General features: G+C 43.6%; 2 protein-coding genes across 2 annotated transcripts; one reads left to right on the top strand and one right to left on the bottom strand.

Moving 5' to 3' along the window:
* The first annotated feature begins 921 nt into the window (after positions 1-921).
* Positions 922-6,305, top strand: HVCN1 (hydrogen voltage-gated channel 1). The gene is made up of 5 exons (XM_009321202.1): positions 922-1,154; positions 1,753-1,857; positions 2,342-2,573; positions 5,494-5,606; positions 5,952-6,305. Exons 1-5 carry the CDS (start codon positions 945-947, stop codon positions 6,015-6,017), a joined length of 726 nt encoding a protein of 241 aa, XP_009319477.1. The 5' UTR covers positions 922-944; the 3' UTR covers positions 6,018-6,305.
* A 102-nt stretch (positions 6,306-6,407) lies between these two features.
* Positions 6,408-20,189, bottom strand: TCTN1 (tectonic family member 1). The gene is made up of 14 exons (XM_009321201.1): positions 20,082-20,189; positions 17,842-17,972; positions 16,944-17,110; positions 16,450-16,537; positions 15,443-15,552; positions 12,368-12,388; positions 11,832-11,957; positions 10,689-10,814; positions 10,230-10,312; positions 9,741-9,881; positions 9,305-9,461; positions 8,122-8,247; positions 7,632-7,776; positions 6,408-7,033 (listed from the first exon to the last, which is right to left on the bottom strand). Exons 3-13 carry the CDS (start codon positions 17,076-17,078, stop codon positions 7,633-7,635), a joined length of 1,257 nt encoding a protein of 418 aa, XP_009319476.1. The 5' UTR covers positions 17,079-17,110; positions 17,842-17,972; positions 20,082-20,189; the 3' UTR covers positions 6,408-7,033; position 7,632.
* Positions 20,190-21,963: the final 1,774 nt, after the last annotated feature.

Below are 21,963 nucleotides of genomic sequence, written 5' to 3'. Positions count from 1 at the left end.
CCTTTCCTGCAGCCGTTCTCAGCGCCAAGCTGCAACCGGGATCGTCTGCGGGTTTGGGGTTGGTCCTGCCCCTCGCTGGGTGCCCCCCGGGGCGGGCTGAAGCCGGGATGCCTGGGGGGTGAGGTCGGCTCTGGAGGATGCGAGGAGAGGAGATGGGGGAGGACAGCATCGCCCGCTGGCCAGGCTGAAATGTGGGGATTACCTGTTTATTTTGCCTGCAAAGGCTGAAATAATAGTGGCTCCTGATGTTAATGAAGGCAAATTCTGGCTGTTCTTCAGCTTGGTGGTGTGGCTGGAGGGTGACGAGGCTCCAGTTAGCCCAGGGGCAGCTGGGCTGCCGCTGCAGCCACCTGAAGGGACAAGGGCAGCTCTGGGAGCGCAGTGGAGGGTTTGTCTCGGACCCAATGCTAACAGCAGCCTGCCCCAGCATGTAGGGGATGAGAGAGCAAATGAAGGGGAGGAAATGACCTGCTTCCAGCTTCTGAGCGATAACCTCCATCGATCAGTGTCTAATAGAAACACAATGGCTCTTTCCAACAGGAAATCAGCAGCTGCCTCCTCTTGCATCACGAGATGCGAGATAAGGGCTGGCGTTTTTTTCTCCTGTAATCGATGCTTTGTTTTGAGATGTTTGAAAATACCTCGTGAGGAAGTTCCTTGTTGTAGAGCAGCAGACAGGGTGCAAACAGCAGTGGGGAGGGCGGCGGGGGCTCCGCGTTGCGCCGTGGGAGGTGATGCAAAATAAGCGGTACTACCGTTAAGCAATTTCCCATCAGTGGGGCCTGTCCGGCCAGCTGCATCTGAACGAAGTGTCACATTCTTGTCATGCTCGCTGTGGTGAAATGGGGGAGATTTTGCATCCTTGGTCAGCCCTGAGCGGGGAGGTGACGTTCTGCTCTTGTCCCTCAGACATTGGCAGAGTGATGCCAGCTTGATCCAGAGCCATGTCCAGGTACCTGAAGCACTTCACTGTGGTGGGGGACAACCCCGTGCAGTGGAGCAACAACTATCAGAAATGGGAGGAGGAGGAGGAGGCGGCGGCTGGGGAGAATGGGGAGAAGCAGCCAGATTCGGAGATCAAGCTGGAGCCCACCAGGAGCCACATCTCCTTCCAGGACATGATGAAAAAGCTCTTCAGCTCCCACAGGTTTCAGGTGAGGCAGAACAAACCCAGGCCAAAGGGAGATGAGGGTGGGATTTGGCCAAAGGCACCTGTGACAGCAGAGTTTGATGTGGGATAGAGCTCAAGGCAGGCTGGGGGCAGCGCCAAGCTTGTGAGCACTCACGGTGGCTGCAAGACTGGCTGCTGCCTCTGAGCTGGGCTGTCCTGTCGGAAACAAGCTGTTCCACAGTGGGCACAGATGTTTCCTGAGCGGCGACAAGCCTTGGTGCACACTCGTCACAGCACCGGCAGAGGCATGTGCTGTCCCCCAGCTCAAGCTCCCCGAACCCGCCCCCCCCCATGCCAAGCGGTGGGAAACAGATGGGTTTGGTGGGGCACCAAGCAGTTTTGTGTGGGCGAGACTTTGCAGGAATAACCCACTGACCAGGGGCTGCGGGAGTGGGAGTCCTGGGTGGGAGCAACAGAAAGCTCCATGAAATGCAGCCAGCTGAATTGGGGACACAGGGCAGTGTCCGGCCGGGCACCCTATGTGAGTGTTGGGGCATGTTTAGCTGAAGGCTGCGTTGGCTCTTCTTGCTGATCCGCCCCTGTTGGGAGAGGGTTTCACATCGGTTCTTCTCCTCCGACAGATCCTGGTTGTCTGCTTGGTCATCCTGGATGCCTTGCTGGTCCTTGGGGAGTTGCTTATGGACTTGAAAATCATCCATCCGGACAAATATAATATAACCCCAAAGGTAAAATGCAGGGAGGTGTCAACGTGAACCATGATTTCCCTCTTTGGTGTTCAAAGCCCACTAGATAGGACAACCAGGCAGGCAGGACCTTGACCTTCAGCCTTGCTGAGCCAGCAGTCGCAGGCACACAGACGAAGGTCTCGCAGGGACTCGTGTGACAGCCCTGCAGCGTGCAGGGCCGACCTGGCTCGGCTCATGCTGGTCTGTGCAGCAGCTTCGTGTTTCCCTGGGCTGCAGCAGAGCTGAATTGCTCTTGCCACTCTTCTTCTGGTTGTCTTCACACCTCCTGGTCTGGCTTACCCAAAGCCGCTGGCTGCCCAGCTGCGCTTGCTCTGGTCATCCCTTAGAGCAGAAGAAAAGTCCCCAGCCCTCCTTGTAGAACCAAATCAGACGTGCCCTCAAGCAGTGGAGGTTTTCCAGCCTGCCCCACTCGCATGCATGCAGGAGGTGTTCCTGGCCTTGAACTTGCCCTGTCTTTTCTCAGGTTTTCCACTACCTCTCCCTTTCCATTTTAACCATCTTCCTGGCTGAGGTGGGGTTTAAAGTCTTCGTCTACCGCCAAGAGTTCTTCCACCACAAGTTTGAAGTGCTGGATGGGATTGTTGTCATCGTGTCGTTCATCCTCGATGTCGTCGTCATCTTCCGGGAGCATGAGTTTGAAGCTGTCGGGCTCTTGATACTCCTGCGGCTGTGGCGGGTGGCCAGGATTATCAACGGTAGGTGTGCATGGCTAGTCAGGAGCTTTCCCTGGTGTGTGGGCTGGATTTGTCGACCTTACCTGAATTATCTGGGCTCATGTCTTTGTTCCCTTCTCAAAGCCATCTGCGAGACCCTGGGGCCTTGCTCTCCCAGCGAACTGAGAGTTTTGCCCGTGCAGTTTTTGGTGCTGGAGTGTGGCCTTAATTAGGCCACAAGGTTCTGCACGTGGGTCGGGGCAATCCCAAGCACAAGTACAGGCTGGGCGGAGAATGGATTGAGAGCAGCCCTGAGGAGAAGGACTTGGGGGTGTTGGTTGATGAGAAGCTCAACATGACCCGGCAATGTGCGCTCGCAGCCCAGAAAGCCAACTGTATCCTGGGCTGCATCAAAAGAAGTGTGACCAGCAGGTCGAGGGAGGTGATTCTGCCCCTCTACTCCACTCTCCTGAGACCCCACCTGGAGTACTGCGTCCAGCTCCGGGGCCCCCAATATAAGAAGGACATGGACCTGTTGGAGCGAGTCCAGAGGAGGGCCACGAAGACAATTAGAGGGCTGGAGCACCTCTCCTATGAAGACAGGCTGAGAGAGTTGGGGTTGTTCAGCCTGGAGGAGAGAAGGCTCTGGGGAGACCTTACAGCAGCCTTGCAGTACCTGAAGGGGGCCTACAAGAAGGCTGGAGAGGGACTTTTTACAAGGGCATGTAGTGATAGGACAAGGGGTAATGGCTTTAAACTGAAAGAGGGTAGACTGAGATTAGGCATAAGGAGGAAATTCTTCACTATGAGGGTGGTGAGGCACTGGAACAGGTTGCCCGGAGAAGTTGTAGATGCACCATCCCTGGAAGCATTCGAGGCCAGGTTGGATGGGGCTCTGAGCAACCTGGTCTAGTGGAAGGTGTCCCTGCCCATGTCAGGGGGTTTGGAACTAGATGATCTTTAAGGTCCCTTCCAACCCAAACCATTCTATGATTCTTTGGAGCAGCAATAATCTGCCGCTTGTGTTGGTGCGATGCCTCAGTGATGGGGGTACAGCAGCTGGCCTGGGCTAGCGGAGATACCCAGCTCTAGCACAGCAGCATCAGGCACGTTCCCCTAAAAACAACGCGTAATCTGCTCTTGCATCCCTCCCTCCTGGAGGGGGATGGCTCGCGTCTTAAGTTTGCGTTGTAGGATCCTTTTGGCAATGTTTTAACAGGGGAGCAGGGTAAAACCCTGCCTTCCTGAATCTACTTCTATAGCAGAGTAGGTTTTACTGCTCTGATGTTCTGCTGTGACTCTGTCATCCCCTCCAGGGATGCTGCAGGGAACGTCTTGATCTCACTCTGGATCTTTCTTGCCTGGATTCAAAGGGTTTACCATAAAAAGAGGAATATAAATTGTCCCCAAATCAGACTTTACTGACTCTGCTGTTGTAATTGTAAGTTGTGGCAAATAGATGTAAACTCGGACACTTCTGAAGCAAGTGTAGCTGGAAATGTTTTCTTCCTTCTTGGGGAAGGAATCTGGGGATTAAAAAAAAAAGTGGCAATGAGATTATCCCTAATTCCAGCATGAAACCTCGGCCCAAGTGCTGTCCTGTGCCTACGAGTGCACTTTTGGTGATTGTTCTGTACTTGATGCAGCTCTAAGTCTTGTTAGTTGAAATAAAAGGAAAGGATGGCTGGGGCCGTGTCCATCACCTGCAGCCCCCAGCTGCCATTTTCGTGGGGAGAACGTGCCCGATCAGTGGCAGTGGCTGGGAAAAGGGAAGATGTGAGAGCAGCTTGCGGCTCTCTTTAGTTCGGAGTGAAAGTCAGAGAGAAACCGGATTTGTGTGCAGCTGTGTGAGCCACAGGAACCTCGGTGTCTCTTAACGTGCCGTTTTACAGCAGAAGAGCAGTATTGCCTTTACAAGTAAATCTCCTTATCCTTGGGTGCTTCTGGTTTCCCTCCCAAGTTTCTCGCCATGCCCACCCGCTTGGAGCAACAGAGGGGATAAACAGAATCTGCCCCAAGCTTCGGGTGTTGTGTGTCTAAGCCTAGGCACGGTTCGCTGCCTTCAGTCACTGTTGATTGATAGGGACGGGGTTACAGGCAGGTGGGGACTGCTTGATGTTATCAATGCAAATAAGCAGCATCGCTGCTTTGTCTTCAGAGAAATGAACCCCCAAACCCCAAGCCTGCTGCCTGTAGCACTAGAAACACAGGCACGCATCGGTGCCTGCCTTCGTGCACGTTGTTCTGTCAACAGCCGGAGGAGAGCTCTGTCGGGTAGGAAGAACGTGATGTTCTTGATGCTTTTATCAAGCTATTTATTTTTTTCCCCCCTCAGAAAAGGGTGGGAAGAAAATGCCTTTGCTGTGGGGGCTGAGTTCACATGTAATAACCTAACAATATTTCAGTAGAGAAGTGACACCTCCGCTGCAATGAGAAGCTGCGTGCCCTTACTGCAGCCGCACCAGGTGAAGCCAAAACCTTAAGGACCTGATGATGTGCCATGTCCTGTTACACCAGGCAGGAGCGATCGGCCCCGGGGGTGGATGAGCCTTGTGCCCCAGGCTGTGCTGTGCACCGCTGTTAGAGCAAGGCTCCCGACTACTCCCCAAACCAGCCGAAACGCAGCCTCTCCTTACAACAAAGCTGCCAGTTACGTTCCCCCCAGGCTCTGCCGAGGGAGTGAATTCAAATTCAGGATTTGAATGACAGTCTGACTGATTAATTCAGCTCAGAGGCCAGACTGCCTCTTCCCAGCAGAGTACTGGTATCTGAATCCCTGGGGTGGCCAATTTAAAACCCACCTCATTACAAAAAGCACTTGGGAAGGGTGGTTTGAAGATGACAGAACCAGAGCTCAAGAGGAACACGTTTAACTCCTTGAGTACAGACCCTGCGTACTGTTAACCTCCTGCTAGTGGCTGTTTTACGTTGTAAAATGAATCCACTGTGAATTGTTTCACAGGAATAATTTTATCGGTAAAGACCCGCTCTGAACAACAAGTGTCCAAGCTAAAGCAAGCAAACTTGAACCTTGCAACAAAGGTTGAACAACTGGAACGCAGCTGTGTAGAGAAGGTAAGAAAACACTTCTAATTTAAATAAGGTTTACCTGCTGGCTGCTCCCCAGGACAAGCTGGCTTGCGATCCTTTTGCAAGGTTGCCACTGTCAGCTTGGTTTCTTCATCAGAAAATTGTGGGGTAAGCTGGGCTGAAGAACCACAGCCTTGCCTGTCCGGCCCATGCTTCCCGTGCTGCTTCTGTTGCAAAGGAATGACAGCTACCTCTGTCCTACTTACTTTAGCCAGGTTGTCCTGTTTTACTGCAGAGAGATACCTTAAAATAGTTTCCCAGGTTCCCACAGACCTTCCCACTGCTGAAATGTAAGAGCTATATTAATGATTTGACTTTCGTCTCCGACAGGAGCAAGAAGTTGAGAGGCTTAACAAGATATTAAAACAGCATGGACTCATCAGCGAGCAAAAATAGGAGGCCAGTTTTCTGAGGTGGGGAAGTCTGCCCTGGAGAGTGCAGTGTTGAAATCTAACAGTTTGACCTGAAAGGTTTTCCTGTCTCTTTGCTTTCTCTTGTATAGCGTTGTCTGTAAACATTTTCTATTTGACAACACTTTGATTAGATCTTGGGATTGCAGAAGGAGTTTTGCTGGAAAATTAATCACGCGTACTCCCTGTAAACAGTGATTTCATAAGACCTTTCTTGTACAGTTGTACAGTCAAAACTGCAAAATAATTTAATAAAGACACATCTTTACAAGCTATACATCCATGAAAGTACCACTTATTTTAAATAATTTCATCTTTCTGTGATAACGTTCTTAGAACCTTGCAGTACAAACGATAAGAACCCAGGCTGAAAAGGTCGTTTCTTCTCTACAAGTGACTGTTCATCATTAGTACATCTCTTCTTTGCCAACCATTCTTTTCACATTATTGGTAGTTCCTCATTTCTGTTGCTGCTTGTGCCACTTTGTTATTTATATAATGTTCATTTCAAAAATACCAACATATCACTCCTTTAGATGACAATCAAATCGGCACCAAAATAGAGGCAAACATGTGCCATCTTACGTCAAACAATGCCTTCTTCTCAGCAGCGGATTTGAGTTCTGATACCGAGTTCTGTCATCTCTTCTTCCATTTTAAGTGTTCGCTTGCGGCCCGCTGGACTACAAGGTTCTTTCTGCTTCCACAGCTCATAAATCAACACATTAAAAGAATTAGAATATGTAAGAACAGATGTAGGTGAAGTGGACTGCTGGGAACAGTTAGACTCCAGAAAAGCTATTAGAAAGCATATTCTAAAGGACCAGACTGGTGTTTGAACAAAATGTGAACTTTTACAGGTATTAGAAGGTCCCTGCAGTGAGACTGAAGAGTAAGATTCAGTAAGTGGGAATTTTGGAAGGCGTTGACTGTAGCAGGTGTCTCCAATTGATTTCAGCCAGAGTCAGCTGGAAGGGTCATTGAGCTTTTCTGAAAGCATCACTTAACCGTTCGGATTTTTCAAGAAAGGTAATTAATTAGTGGTTTGGGAAAAATAGCTAGAAATATATGGCTTATTCATCTATGAAAACAGATAAAGTAGAGGCCTTATCTAATAGCACAATTACTTTAATTAACAATTTAGCTCTGCTGTTCACAGAGTAATGAAGCCTAGTTTCCTATGGAGCTGTACTGTGTCCCTGTGCTCTTCCCTTCCCCTCCTGCCTCCACGCTGCTAGGCAGGCAGCTCGGACTAGTGCTACTTCAGAGCATCCGATGCGCTGGAAGGCTGGTGACTGTGCATGTGCTGACTGGCCAGCCAGGGCCACCATCAAGTTCATAGTGCAACATTTTTCCCTCTTGGCAGAGGTATAACTGGGAACTCTCCACTGATGTGGGTTTTTTTCTGCCCTAAAGCTTTTGAGAACCCTCACAAGGGCTCACCCTTTCTCTCTTGGCCAATTTTAACTCAGTGTATCTACAATTTAGAAGAAACTGATGGCCCACCACAGTGACTGGATAAACCTCGCTTCTTTAGGTAATGGACTAAAAATCAGAAAAAGCAGGAATAATGGCTATTTTCTTTTTAATGTATACTTACCTTAGACAAATGGAAAGAAAAAATCAAAGGGTAACTTGGCATTAATGGTGGGCCAAGCTTTATAGCCTGGCTCTGCAGGTGAAGAAATATCAGTGAAAACAACAGAACTTGTTATAGGAATAGTCCTTTCCCTTCCTGAGGGAAGCTGCAATGAAAATACAAATGGTCATTAGCTTTGGTCTTCTCTTTGTATGACTACTTTGTTTGGACTGGGTTATATTTTCAGCTGTTATTTGTAATAAGGGTGGTTTTTTTCACATACAGTTCCCTGTTTCTTTTCATGAATGATGTATAGATTTTTATTGAAGTGTGTTTTGGCAAGCAGCCCACAGTTGTGTTTGAGTTGGAACAGAAACTGTTGAGTGCAACACATTCTAATATGAAGTGTTACCTTTAGATAAAGAGATTAACTGGGTCATTGTCGCACAGCTGATACCGAAGCAAAACAAGCCATTCCTTTTATCTTAAATCCTGTAATTTAATTACATACCTGCTTCAATGTGGTGGTAGTGATCGTTGCTGTAACGTTCACTATTCTGGCTTGTGGATTGACTAGGGATCCGTATTTAGTCCACTTCACCTCTATTTCAAGTGATACTGGTATTTGGCATGAGCTCTGAAAAGTGTTATAAATTCTCTCATTGTCTGACTTGTACAGAAGCGACCACATTAATTATTCATCTTATTAAACTGGCAGAATGCCCCCAGAAAGCTTGCTCCGGGAGGTTACCAGAGCAACTATGCCATGCCTGTGCCCTGGACTGCTGCCTGTGCAGGCAGCACAGGTGCTTGCAGCCTCGGCTCAGGGGTGTCCCTGCAGTTTCTCCATAGGTGACAAACCGACTCTGTAACTGCACTTCAGGCAGGACTGTTCTACCTGAGTAGGGCAGGACTTCGGATCTTAGTGATAGTGCTAAGCTGGCTCTTTTTAGTAGGAAGACTTAATTTCAGTAATACCGCTGGGACAGTAGAAAATCCTTAACTCTGCCCGGGCAGAATTTTGAAGCCTACAATCTTAAATATTTTTAGGTATTTCTTCTTGAAACTTGAACCAAGTTTCTGGTTACAGAAATCATTCACTGCTTAGTTGCAAAAGCATGCAAAAAACCTATATACAAGCTGTCATTGAGGGGGTGCTGTCATTCAGCACGTGCCAAGCAGCACTACCTACCACCAATAGCAGGGACTGCGCTGCATCGGGAGGAGAAGAGCTAGTACAGAAGATGTTAGGAATAAATGTAGTGTTTGGGTCGCTCGACTATACTGTTTCTGTGCTTTAAAGGATTCTTTCTATCTTACTCTAACCTGGCATAAGAGCACTGAGGAGAAACACCAATTCTGTTACTTCACTCTTTCAACCTTACCTCTTGTGCTTCATCCCATCTGAAGACCAGACTCTAAACTGTGGCTAGAACTCATTTTGTACATAACGTTGTCCTGACCCATAACTGAGGTGCCCAGATAACAGCTTGATTAAAAGTAAGCCCTGTCTTCTACAGCAAGAGTAAAACTCCTCATTTGTGAATATTCCAGGAGGACTTTCCTCCAGTTTGTTTCTGCATTTTTTTCCCCATAGGTCTGAGAAACCTAAGCTGATGCTGCAGTACAGGTACAGATCTTGGGAGAGAGGACAGTAAGAATGAAGGGGGTTGTGGTAGTGGTGTAACTTTCACCTGTTCTGAGGTGTGGAGGTGAGTTATCGGCACCCAGTCGAGCACATCCTGGGCTTGAGAATTTCCAAATGAGGCCACGTATTCAGGAAAGCTTTGTCCCTTCAGTAAATCTAGGAGGGTCTGAGTCAAAGGCTGGCATTTCATAGCTGCAGTAATTCTTCCAGAAAAAAAAAAAGATTAGTTAAAGCAAAATCCATTTGTTTGGCACAGTAATAATTTCTCCTTGCTCTCATGCACTGTTCAAGCCTTCTGGCTACAGTTGCTAATGTACACAATCTTTTCAAGAGAAAGACTGTTGTTAATTAAATTACTTTTTTTTTATAATTAAATACTCCTACAGCAGTATAAATGTCCCAGGACCCGAACAGATCCTAATGGAAAGGGTTGTCAGAGGGTTAAAAGCACTAAATAAAAAAAAAAAAAAAAGTCCTCTTACCTTAACTTACAGCCTGATATCATGTTATAACCAAATAATATTGGGGTTCTGGCTCCTTGTGCTGCCAGACAGTCCTGGTTGGATGTACTTTGCAGAATGGTAAGTTGACTGTATTTGTTAGTATTCTGGATGATGCCAGATGTAACACACAGTTAAAGGGAAATTCAATACTTGATGTATATCATGAAGAAAGAATCTTTAATCATATCCTTAAAATAGCATTTTCAGATGTATAACAGCTCAAGACTCCTCTTACACTGTGAAGAAGCGCTAGAGTGTACAATGAAGGTCTAAATCTACCTCACTAAAAAGTCCCAGGAGATTGCAGTCAGGATTGAGTCATTTGCTTCTTCTAAAACATATCCAAGAAAGCACACTTTTACTTTTCTTAAAGAACAGATACATTTTATAGATGTCCATGCTAGAAAGTGTTTATGAAGATGGACCAGAACAAGTGCTGCAAACAAAATTTCAACAGGGAAAGGATATCCTTGTGGCCGGAAGCCCGCTCTTACAGGCAGTCCAACAACATAACCAGGATTACCACTGAGTGGAACTGGCTTTGTATTTACCTGCAATGCAAATGTACAGTATTAGTTCTTATCCTGTACTGAAATAGTTGGAAAACACAGAAACATTTAACTTATTTTAGGATTATTAACTGCCTTGAACAATGACAGTAGTAAGACTGCTCTGTAAGACTATAACGGTTCTCTAACATTGGGGCAGGCTTTGCTTTCACTGCATACAGTTATACAGAGTCACGAGATGATTCTTCTAAATGTGAAAAACAGACCTTTATCGCCCAGTTCTGAAATGCCACCTCATTTGTGTATCCAGGGCAAGTTACATTTTACCTCGCTGCTAACAATTGTTCTGATTCAAGTTTAATAAGTTTTGTAATTAAATGTCTTTCAACAAGTCATCCGTAACATCTCCAGCAGTTACCTGAGTAAAGCTGATTTCAAAGCTCTGCTGTATTGAAAGTGCTTCTTTGTTAATTGCCCCCAAGACAAAAGAAGCAGCGGCTTCTATTATTTCTCCTGTGTCTGTGTATGTAATGTGATAACTCACCTGAAAATTAAACATTTTAGGTATTAATTAGAAGAAATACATAAGAGTATGAAACTAGAAAAACAGAATTTAGAACTATGTAAGTATTGTTTTCTTTCTTCCTTGCTTAAGAAACAGTCAGCTACGTGGCAGAGATATATACTATATCCTCAGCTGTAGTAAGGATGGGCCCAGAAAACAGGAGGAACTGAAGTACTGCTCAGTAGGTGGCTAGTCGTTTTATAATGATTGTGCATTAAAAACACAAAGTCCTGCCTCTATATCCAAGGTAGCATATGCTTTTATAAGCACTGATACTTAGGGACTGATGAGATACTTTCTCTCCAGATGCTGATCTAGCTCTCTCCTACAAATTAAGACACGTGGCTTGGAAATACTGCCTATTTATTCTAGTTTGTCACTCATTTCCTGTCTGCAAAGGAAGAGAGTTTCAAGAAGAGCAAGAAAAAAGCTGTGGTCTGATCTGACAGGCAAAAATGTGACATTCACAGAGAAGCCATGTCAGCAGATTTACGTATAAAGGACATGATTGTTACCAAAACCAAGCCACTGATTAGCAATGGTCGGAAACGGATCTAGGGTTGGAGCCTCTTAAAATCTGACTTCTTGTTAAACCTCTTCTAAGTATAACCCCAATGTTCATCTATTTAAGATGAAAAGATGAGATGATTTGCACTGTCTATTCCTGCCTCTGCCACCACTGTGCCTGAAGTCATCACCTCCCAAGCACAATGTAGATTCTAAACTCATGTTATTGTCTGTTATGTCATATACACACAGTAATAATAGAAAAGGATTTCATCCTGTCTCTGTGTTATGTTGCATATAGTTATTATTTTGTGGCAAAACACTCTCTTTTATCCCAAAGTCAGTGTTTCTTCTGTCACATTTGTTTTGGAGATGTCACAGTATGTGGAAACTGTGCAAGGCCTTTCTCACATCTTTGTGAATCAGAAATTATTTGATGCATACATGCTTTCCATCAAACGTGAGCAGGAAAAGAACTGTCATACCTACCCCAAGAACTATATTTATGCACAGTTCATCCAAAATCATAGGGAGCCTGAGGACATCACTACCATTAAGTAAAGTCCGCATTCCATTCAGAGACTGGACAACTATGGACTGGACAGTAATATTAACCTGAAAAACAAATTCATGTCATTTCTGAATAGTATTTTTGGCTTTTTCTGTTTTATTATATTTGCGACCCTTCTGGGTTCCGTTCCACAGAGGCAGCAGTCAATAATCCTCTGAACAACTGCGGTTACATGTATTGCTGAAGTTCAACAAAAGGTTCTATTTTTAAGTAACTAGAGTTACTTAAAAAAGAGAGAGTTTTATATGAGGGGAATGCATCAGGCTTAAATATTTGCAGGTAGCATATTATCTTGGAGTTGCTAAGTATCATTACTGATAGCAAATGATAGAATTTTTTTTAATTTAAAGACTAAGGATAAAGTCCCTGTTTTGATGAAGTCAGTGAAAAACTCACTGACTGTAACTAAGAATTTTGCCCCCAGCTGTTCCAACTAAGTTAGAATGATACTTACCATCTGACTTGATTTGGGTACCTAGAGGAGAATAAAAGAACAAATTCAAACAATAGCAAAGGTATGACCTATTACAAGTAGCAGCTAAGGCTTAATTGCTTTGCCTATTTAACTCTCTATCATTGCAATAACTTTTACATCATGGAAGTGATTGGATATACACTACAGTATCCAGGCAGTGTGAAAATAACTGCTATTCTTTGTGGCTAGTAGGCAAAATCTTACAGTCCAAGCCTCTTCTTCCCCTGACAGTAACTGGAAAATTTTTTAGTGACTTCCACCGGTTTTCCATCAGGCCTAGCTTTGACTACATTCCCAATAAATATGCAGTGCATTCAATAAGTAGTAGATGAAGCTAGTGTTTCCCTTGGACACTCTATTTGCAACTCAGCTAAGAAACACTGAAAAAGTTTACTTGCATCAGAAAGGTGACCCGAGAAAGGCATCTCAGTTTGGCATGACTGCTATTGTGCATGATATCGTTTGACCTATTGAGGGCGTCAGAGAACATTGTTCCTACTGCAGATCTGTGCAAAAACACTTGTAACTATTCATAGACTGCCAGTTTAGGAAGTCTGCCAGGCTGTTCGTACCCAAAGAAATGAAGAACTTTTGTTGTCCCATTCAGACGGTAATGAGTCCATAGTTTCACGGTCTCTAAACAAAGAAATGAGAAGCAAGTATCCCTCTTGTTATACAGCATGTGGACATGCACAGTTGCCCCACTGGAGAATTTCCACCAAATTTTCATGGAAAGGCAGAAATGTCAGACCAAGGTCATCAATCAGGCCTGCAAAATACTCACATAGAGCACCATTTTGTCAAAAGTTTTATTTTTGTGACTTCCCAATGAGTGTTTGATTCACATCTTTGGGAAAGGACCAAAAATTGGACTCTGACCATGAAGCCAGTTCTGCAGAATTATGACAGGATACAGAGACCAGTCTGCTCATCTAACATCACAGCAGAGAACACATTCCTATGAGCTGCAGACCTGAAGGTGATGCAGGTAAAGTCTGTCACACTGTCACATATTTATATCAACATCCTGAGGTATGGCTTAGCCATCAGAATCAGCTGTATGAATAAAAGTGCTTGTAAAGATTAAAGTCGTCCTTCAGGGAAGCATGCTGGTTCTGACTAGGGTAGAGGGAATGATCACCGCTCCTAAAATTCTATGTATCTGTGACTAGGGTGATGAATTATGTTTCTGTAGGTCACTGGCAGACAGCACTCCAGCCTCACTGCTGCCTCCCACTGACTCATCCTCCCACCAGCTAGGGTGGCAAGCAGGGGCAGGCAGCAGCGCGTTGCTTTGGCAGCTGCACAGTACGCACTAACCGTAGTATGAAGCATTGCAACGTTACGAGTATCTATCTTGATTGAGGGTTCCAAGCACCCCAATGCCCCTTGGGTCTGCTGGACGGGCTAGGGTAGGCAGCAGAGATGAACTGCAACAATTACAGACCTTCATATCACCCAACTTGCCCAGCCTGGCAGTGAGTATGGGCTCACAACGACGGGGTTTTTCTGAAGGAACTGCTGTACCAGTCCTCTCACCGGGGGCTCCCAGCAAGCCTTTCTGGGTTGATGTGTTTTGCCGTTTCTTTTGCCGGCAGCTCCACCTGCTGGCACTTGAAGGGCTCCCTGCTCTGCCCTATGACCACCCTGTCCCCAATGCCAAGTCACTTCTCTGTTGTCACATCCCATCTTCAGCTCCCTTTGGGAAGGGGAGTTTCCTACAGATCACCTCTAGCGTCTATCCAGCCTTCTCCAGTTCTTGCATCTGATCCTTCCTGAATCTCCAATGCACTTTGGTCAGAAGTCTGACCTCTCCTAAGCTGGGCCACTGTAATTGGCAAACAGCACGTGGGTAATGTGTTATGTACTGTTCCAGTGAGGAAGGGGAATTCATCTTTTAAGTCAAAAACATTCAGCTGCTTGGAGCCTGTCCTGACACACGCTTTTTATTTTCTGGTTCTGCAGTCACCAAGAACTCTAATTTTGGGGACACATGGAAACACTGAAAGCCCTTCTGAGGCAGAGTGTTTTCCACAGCAGGATGATAAAAAGCTAACATTTGTGAACAACCCTTTGCTGATTTCAATGAGGTCCTCAAAGATCAGGAGAATGATCCCACCTGTGAGAATGCAAACTACTTTGTGGGCTTTCCTTTACTGTTGATAGCTTTGGAATCTGTGAGGAGATTGCAAGGGGTCTTTAAGCAGTGACTCACTTTGGAGTACTAATTAAATTAATTTAAATAATTACATATATTAAAAACATTTTAATGGTGGAGAGTATGCTGTTTCTTGATGACCTTCGGCTTCTGGAAGGAGCTATCAGGTTAAGGTATTATGTATTTCAGTCTCAATTTTGCGTGCATGATTTCTTTGTCTTCCTGAATACCTGTAAAGGGGATTTATTTATACATAAGACATCATCCTCCAGTTCAAAAAGGAATGAAAAAGTAAGCTTAGCTTTGAAAAATAACCAGACTGGATTTGGTAGTAGGCTGGATACAATCAAATTTGCTCTCAGTGGGGTAAAAGGTCATGTTCTTTGAGAAGTATAAGGAAGGCTTAGCATGCATGGGCAATACCTCACTATTAAAAACTGAGGCTTGTAAGAAAGGTATATATGCAGAGGATTAAACCTTACAGGTTCTTCTTTAAGTACGAAGGTTTACCAACTCTTTAAAACCCAGACTTCTTAGAATTATACTCTCTAGTAATAGGCTTCTTGGAAAAGCTTGAACATGTACAAAAGCATAAAACTGCTGCCACTGCAGCAAGCGCTAGCTCAGTGATACAAGCTTGTCTCTTCAAGACCATTTTTTTTGTTGGCTGAGCAGAGAACAGTAAATGCTTCTGTTACCAAAGCTTAAAGTAAAAACATTTCCAAAGGCTTTCTGTATAAAAGTCTGTTGCATAGAGATATTTTTTTTTCACAACCCACAATTTAAAAATACAAATAAAACACCATATCCTTCAGTAAATAGAAGTTACTTAATTCTGGAGATGCAAAAAGATATGTAATATCAACGGTCAGCTATATGTTTCAAATCATACTTACGGCTAAAATGCTGGAGTTGATATAGAACAGCATACTAACTGCTTGAATGTTGCCACATTTTTCCACACTTACTGATCTAATGCATTTTGTAGCCTGGTTTACTAAAAACCCTGGAAAAAAGTCACAAAGTATTACTGAAGGAAATTAAAGAGTAATTATGAAAAGCAGAAATAAAAAACAATATAAGAACCTCAAGTATAAGCAAAAGTGAAGGTAAACGTAATTTCTATTGCAGATAAGGTTTTATGTGAGCTATAAAGAATGATATCTTCTTAGATTTTCCAGAAATGCTGAGACAAAATGTTACTTCTTAACAATAGAAGCTTAGTAAAAGCTAGAAGACTTATGACTTTGTTTTGGAGATCTCCTAAGATTATTTTTTTTCTTTCACAAGATACTTCATTTTTCCTATGGTCATCATCATGATTGTTATGATACCATATTTAATAATAACAGGGGGGTTTGGAAAATGCAGGTGTGTGTTTTTGGTTGTGGCTTTTCTTCCCCCCCCCCCCCCCCCTCCCCCCCTTCAGATTTTCAGGAAACTCTGTGAAAGGTTAAAATGTAGGGCTCAAGCCTGCAAGTCTGACTTGACTTGCATTCCGGCTGTGAAAGGAACCTCATTGTACCAAAGGGACATCTTACAAAGGTTGCCCAGTTAGGTCTTGCTTTGTGGAATACCCTCTTCCCTCATGGTGTCACCCTTGTACTATTTTATTAAACCAATTATGCCAAATAGGATGTTTTATTGTTGGATAAGCAACCCATTAACGAGGCTCTCAAAGATTTACATATCTAACTTTGAATGTGTAATATAGATGTAACACAACTTCCAATCTATGTCTAAAAAAACCCCCAGAGAAACAGAAGCTACTTGAAAAACATTTGTTCATCAATCTTTATCTGAATTTACATTTGTGTGTGTGCCAATTTACTGACTGATTAAGCTCAAGTCAGAGCAGAATACTCTAAAGTAAATAAACCGGAATTCAAATGCATTTTATAACCTGCAGGATTCGCATCGGAGCACCAAGAGGAGACAACAGGACTAGGTAGTCTTAGAAATGCATCCACTGTCTGTATAGGAACACCATACTGCCAAATAAAACAACATATTCAAGTATATAGGTGAGTTTCAGTCCATGGAAAGTTCTAGACCATTTGCATTAACAATAAATCTGAATAAAAGGAGGACTTATTTCCACTGTATCTGTCAATACTGTACACTTTGTGCATCAATTCCTAAGCCACTGCTAACAGCTTTATGTTTACAATAGCAAAACAGCTACTTATTTTTCAAAGCTCTTAAAAACCTAGTTCACTTTTTAAGTAAGCTAACGCAAAACGCTACACTTCTTATTTTTACATTTCTATATTTAAAGACAGAAATAAAGTTTGTCTTTTCCAGAAGAACTGCATTTTTTTAAAAGCAGATGCAAACAATGCTCACTTGTTCTTTTATGGAACAATCTAATACTAATTGAATCAGATAATTATTTACCTCATAACTGTAAGTTTCATTCGCATCAGAAGGATTTTGCGCATCTGTGTTCATATTCCAGCTGTCAGGCTCAGCACTGAAAGCAGCACTTCCAAACTGTTTAAGCAACTGATCAAAATTTTCCGAAGTAGGCATTTCAGGGGAACTGAAGGAAAGTGCTTGTTCATCTGTCAAAACATTTTAAAGAATGAGATAACTTTTAGGATAAAACATACAGAAACAGTATTTAGTAACAATTTTTCCTTCTGAACTTGTTAAAGACTCGGTTACAGAAAAATATCAATGCAACTTTTCCTTAAGAAAAGCTAGGTGGTATCTTAATTCATCATTTCACCCAGATCCATGAAAGCACAAACTTAAACTTAAGGAAAGAGGTAAGTCCCTTTCTTTCAAAATCACGTTTTCTAACAGCATATGTTCCAAAACAAAGACATGCCAATTAGTGTGTACTATAGCATTCAGATGACTACTGCACAGTCATAATTAAATTAAGAGAACATAGTACTGATCAATTCTTACTTCCCTGCAAGTCACTTCAAAGCTGGGCATAAAGGATTTGTATCACTGGTGACTATTACATAGTTACAGTAACAGATCGGGAAGGAGTCAGTTTCCCATGAAACAACTTTAAATGTGATTTACAGAGGATGTTAAATTCTTTACAAAAAAAAACAAAAAAACATTTTTTTTTTTCAACAAAGACGACTAAGAGATTATGAGATTTTTTTTAACTCCATAGTTTCACAAGTGAAAAGATTACAACATACGGACTGTGAGCATACAGAATAACCAGTTTTCTGACAGGTTTAGTTACTTTTAATTTTATTCTTTTTCTGGTACCTAAAGAGCTTATAAAAATAACAGCACAATGCTTAATATTGGCAACAACACTACTTACAGTTTGTAGCATGAATGCAGAAAACACTGGGATTGACTTGGTCAATTAATTTAAATATCCTTTCTGGTGGATTTGCTTCAACATCAAGTGAATATATAGCAGCTTTCTGACTACAAAGACGGCTGTCACCTCTGCAAACAGTAATAATAAAATCAATGATCCACTAGAAGTTAGTATTGACCATATTGTAAAGTTCTTTTCATGTATTGAGGCAGCATCAAAAAAAGCACTAAAGAGATTATTCTTCTTAACACAATTTGTATAGCAATTTTGCCTCCTTAGAAGGTTTATATTGTTTTATACTGTGTGCTTAGTAATAAATAATAGAGAATTCTCCAACATGTTTTATCTAGCAGAGATAGCAGTGTGAGCTGAGCAGGAACATGAAGAAAGGTAAGAGACAGACCAGGGGAAAGGGAAGAGCCTGACAGTAATAACATTAGAGCTAAAATGACAAGTTGGATGGGATCCAGGTGGTGTGGGGCACCACAAATGCAGGGTGCACCACAGGCTATACAGCTGCACAGCTCAGAAGCACTTTTATTTATACAACACAAGTGGGAAGTATGACCTTTAGGGTAACATGATGGCATGTAGACCAGAAAAAAAGGTCAGTTTCATGAATTTTGGAATAATATTCACTTGTTGGGGAGGGGGGGGGGGGGGGGGGGGAGGGGAGAGTTCTACTTGAGATGCATGTAAAAGAAATGGCAGAGTGAGAAACAGGGAGGTGAAATAACCCATCCAATCTAGGAAAAGTATTTGTAGATGTGCCATGGGTTCATCAACACAGCCCAGAATTGCAGCAGGCTGCACAGCGAATGTACCAGTTCATACCCTGAAGAATACTGGTGTGTCCTACACACTAGAAATATAAGATGATGATCCTTGTGAAACTGTTACTTAGGCAGAGTTAAAGCAGTGAAGGACAGATACTGAAGAAGTGAAATGACTTTTAGAAATTACTTTTTTAAGCATGGAGTTAAACTTTTCCATGAGGTGAACCATTTGTTAGTAGGATCACATCATTAATCCAACACCCCCCTTCCTCTGTTTCAGAGACCACATAGCCTCTCACTTGTGATCAGTCAAACCCTTCCAGTAACTAACACAATTATGCAAATGCATATAAATCTAGATGTAGATAATGAGATCCACAATACTTGCAGTCATTGAAAATCCCATGGATTTTCATGCAAAATTAACATTTTACAGAAAAGAATTCAGGGAAGGAAAAACAACTTTATTTTATGCATTTCTAATTGACACAGACAGAATAGTCACCTGAGACAATTAAACTATCATTCAGGAAGGCGTTGATTAGACCTTTCTGATATATATAAATATCTATAAATGGGTAGCAGTAGTCATTGTGTGCAAGAACAATAAGAAAAGGCAGTCTGGGATGACTGCTAATTCGAATTTCAAAGCACCGGGAATAAACCCCAGTGTTCAGATCGGCATAATTTATGCAGAAAGTGGGTTGAAGAGCTGTACTTAGTGTTCTGAGAAGTCACCAAGAGATTTTTACATTATGATTTTGAACTGAGCTTTCTTAACTCCCTTTTTGAGAAGATGAAATTGGGTGAAGGTGTTTTCAGATAAACTGTAAATAGCAAAGAAACAACTATTGGCATTACTTTATTGATATAAGGTTACATTTCACTGTTTGTAAAGTGACAGACTGGCAGTGAGGCAGCAGGTTGGGACGCTGACTTGTAAAATTAGGATCAGAACGATGCTCACGCTACTTCATTAAGCCCTGAATTGATCAAGTTTCTAGCTGGTATCATAAACCGTAATGAAAGAGGTTACTGATAAATTGCTGATGACCCACGGAGGTGGCCAGATGGTCCCATGGTATCAGCTTTCTTAACTTCCAGACACTGCATTACAGTGATGAAAGTCTAAAGATGCGTTATTCTTCCCCCAACAGAAGGCATCATCACCTAAGCGCCCATAGACAGTAGCACAGTGAAAGAGGAGAAAAGCAAGGAGCGTGAGTGTAGAAAAGAGGGAATAAGTGAATGAGAAACTAGGGTGGGAGGCCAATTTGCTGTTCTACCTGGTTGGGGCCAAAAGTTTACAGGCCTAGTCCAGGAAGGACTGGTGAAAGGGTAAGCAGGAGTTAGGATGGCAGGGGGGAGAGGGGTTAGGAATTGGTAAGAGGAGAGGATAGGGCCCTTACAAATGCATGCAGCAAATAAAACAGGATTTTGTATAGCTATTTATCCACTTACGTGACAATAGGAACTGAACATGTAGTAAAGAGACTGACATCTGCTGCACTGCAATCAGGGTCACAGCAGCAATTTACATCACACTGTGCCACCAACAGATCACAAACACACAGCTTGGCAACTGGAGGAGAGATTTAAATCAGAATTAGAATTGGAACTTTACACATTACAGCATGTTCCCTAACACTTTCATTTTTCACCTCGCCTTATTTTTGACAATGGTCAAAAGTCTATATCCAAATTCATGTGCCTTTTTTTTTTTTTAAAGTCATTTTTAAAAGCCATCTTTTCTGCTACTTAGCAAATCTATTTGGAACAAAATAACAAAACCAAGGGCATACTAAAATCTGCTGGTGTGTTCCCTGTGAAATCAGAAAAGCAACTTGAGTTAATAGGAATTTTGAAGGTATGAAAATATACTCAGCTCTGCAGAGGGGGGAAAAAAAAAAGATACAAACTTGGTGTGCTTATCTACTTGTTTCAGCTTATTGGAGGGAAAAAAAAAAAGAAACATTTTGATAGAGCAGTGAGATGTTTACAAGTATTGAGCATGTCCCAGGGTCCGGTATTTTCCTGATGTGCCAACATAACCACAGTTGACTTCTTTGAAATTGTTTTTTCTCTCTGTCTTTAGATACTGTGAAATATTGTAATAATACAGAAAGTAATTGCTAGCAATACTGTAAACTGTCTTGATAAAATACATTTGGCAACTTCTTAAAACATTCTTAGGTTTTCAAGTTTATAAATTCAAAGAACAGATATTACTCTACTGAACTGTTTAGGACAGTTGTTCTGTAATAAATCTAAACTTAAGAATAGCACAGAATGTAGAAAATGAAGACCAGTGCTCCATAGGCAAGACATTCAAAGAACACTCATTTTCATAACTACTGCTTCTTTTATTTCAACTTGACTGTTGCCCATTTCTCTCTGGCCTCCTGGATTCTCTCCGACCATCTGAACAGTATCCAGGTATTTCCTGGAATCTCTGAAGTTCTGACTGTTCTGTTAGCTGAGTTTAGCACGGGAATCCTTAGCTCACCTTGTAAACAAGAGAAGTTTAAACATGGGTGATTAGATTGCACAGTTATGTCTCTGAGATAAGGGATTTAAGTCTCTTTTCCCTAAGGAGGCACGCACTGGGACAACATTTTTAATTTGGCAAGTCATCTAGGGAAGCTGAACCAATGGCAACAACACTGGGAAATCAAAAGCTAAATAAAAGTATACCTGCCAATTAGAAGACAGTAGGAAACACCTTCTGATAGCACAGTAACAATAATGTGTGATCTATATTACCATAGCAGCACTACATATCAACAGAGCTGGGGATGAATTAGGAGTCTCGGGGCAAACTGTGTGCACATCCAGCTCGGTGCGTAAGCAGAGATTTCCGAGCACATCCAGGGTGAGCCTGGGTCCCCTCTGCGAGGCCAAGCTCTGCCCTGGGGGCTCAGAGCAGGGTGCTGGGCGGGCAGGAGGGCCTGCCCTTCGCCAGCGCCGGCTTACGGGACTGTGCGTGCTGGGATCAGCGTGCCCGGTACCCGAAGGCTGTGTAGGGCTTACTGAGCCTGCCTCTCTGAGGAGGCTCCGAGCCCCGGCTGGAGTGGGGTGCTGTTAGAGAGGGGTGCTCACCGCAGCACAGCCCCGGCAAATGCCCGGGGGACCCCAGGGAGAAGCAGGGCAGCTGCCGCGCAGGCTTGTCCCAGCCCCGGGCTGCTGCAACGGGAGCCAGGGGGGGAGGGCAAGGGCTCAGCGACGACAGGAGACCCGAGAGAGGCCGTGAGCGGGGCTTCCCTTAGCCCGGCAAGAGTCGCCGGTGCCCCGCAGACCCCGCCCCGCAGCGCCCCACCGGGCACCCACCGTCCGTGACCGGGGC

The sequence above is a fragment of the Pygoscelis adeliae genome, unplaced genomic scaffold (assembly GCF_000699105.1).
Source record: "Pygoscelis adeliae isolate BGI_AS28 unplaced genomic scaffold, ASM69910v1 Scaffold93, whole genome shotgun sequence".
In the NCBI taxonomy this organism is placed as follows: Eukaryota; Metazoa; Chordata; class Aves; order Sphenisciformes; family Spheniscidae; genus Pygoscelis; species Pygoscelis adeliae.
The sequence above is the reverse complement of the archived record's forward strand: the minus strand, read 5'-3'. Positions and strand labels throughout refer to the sequence as shown.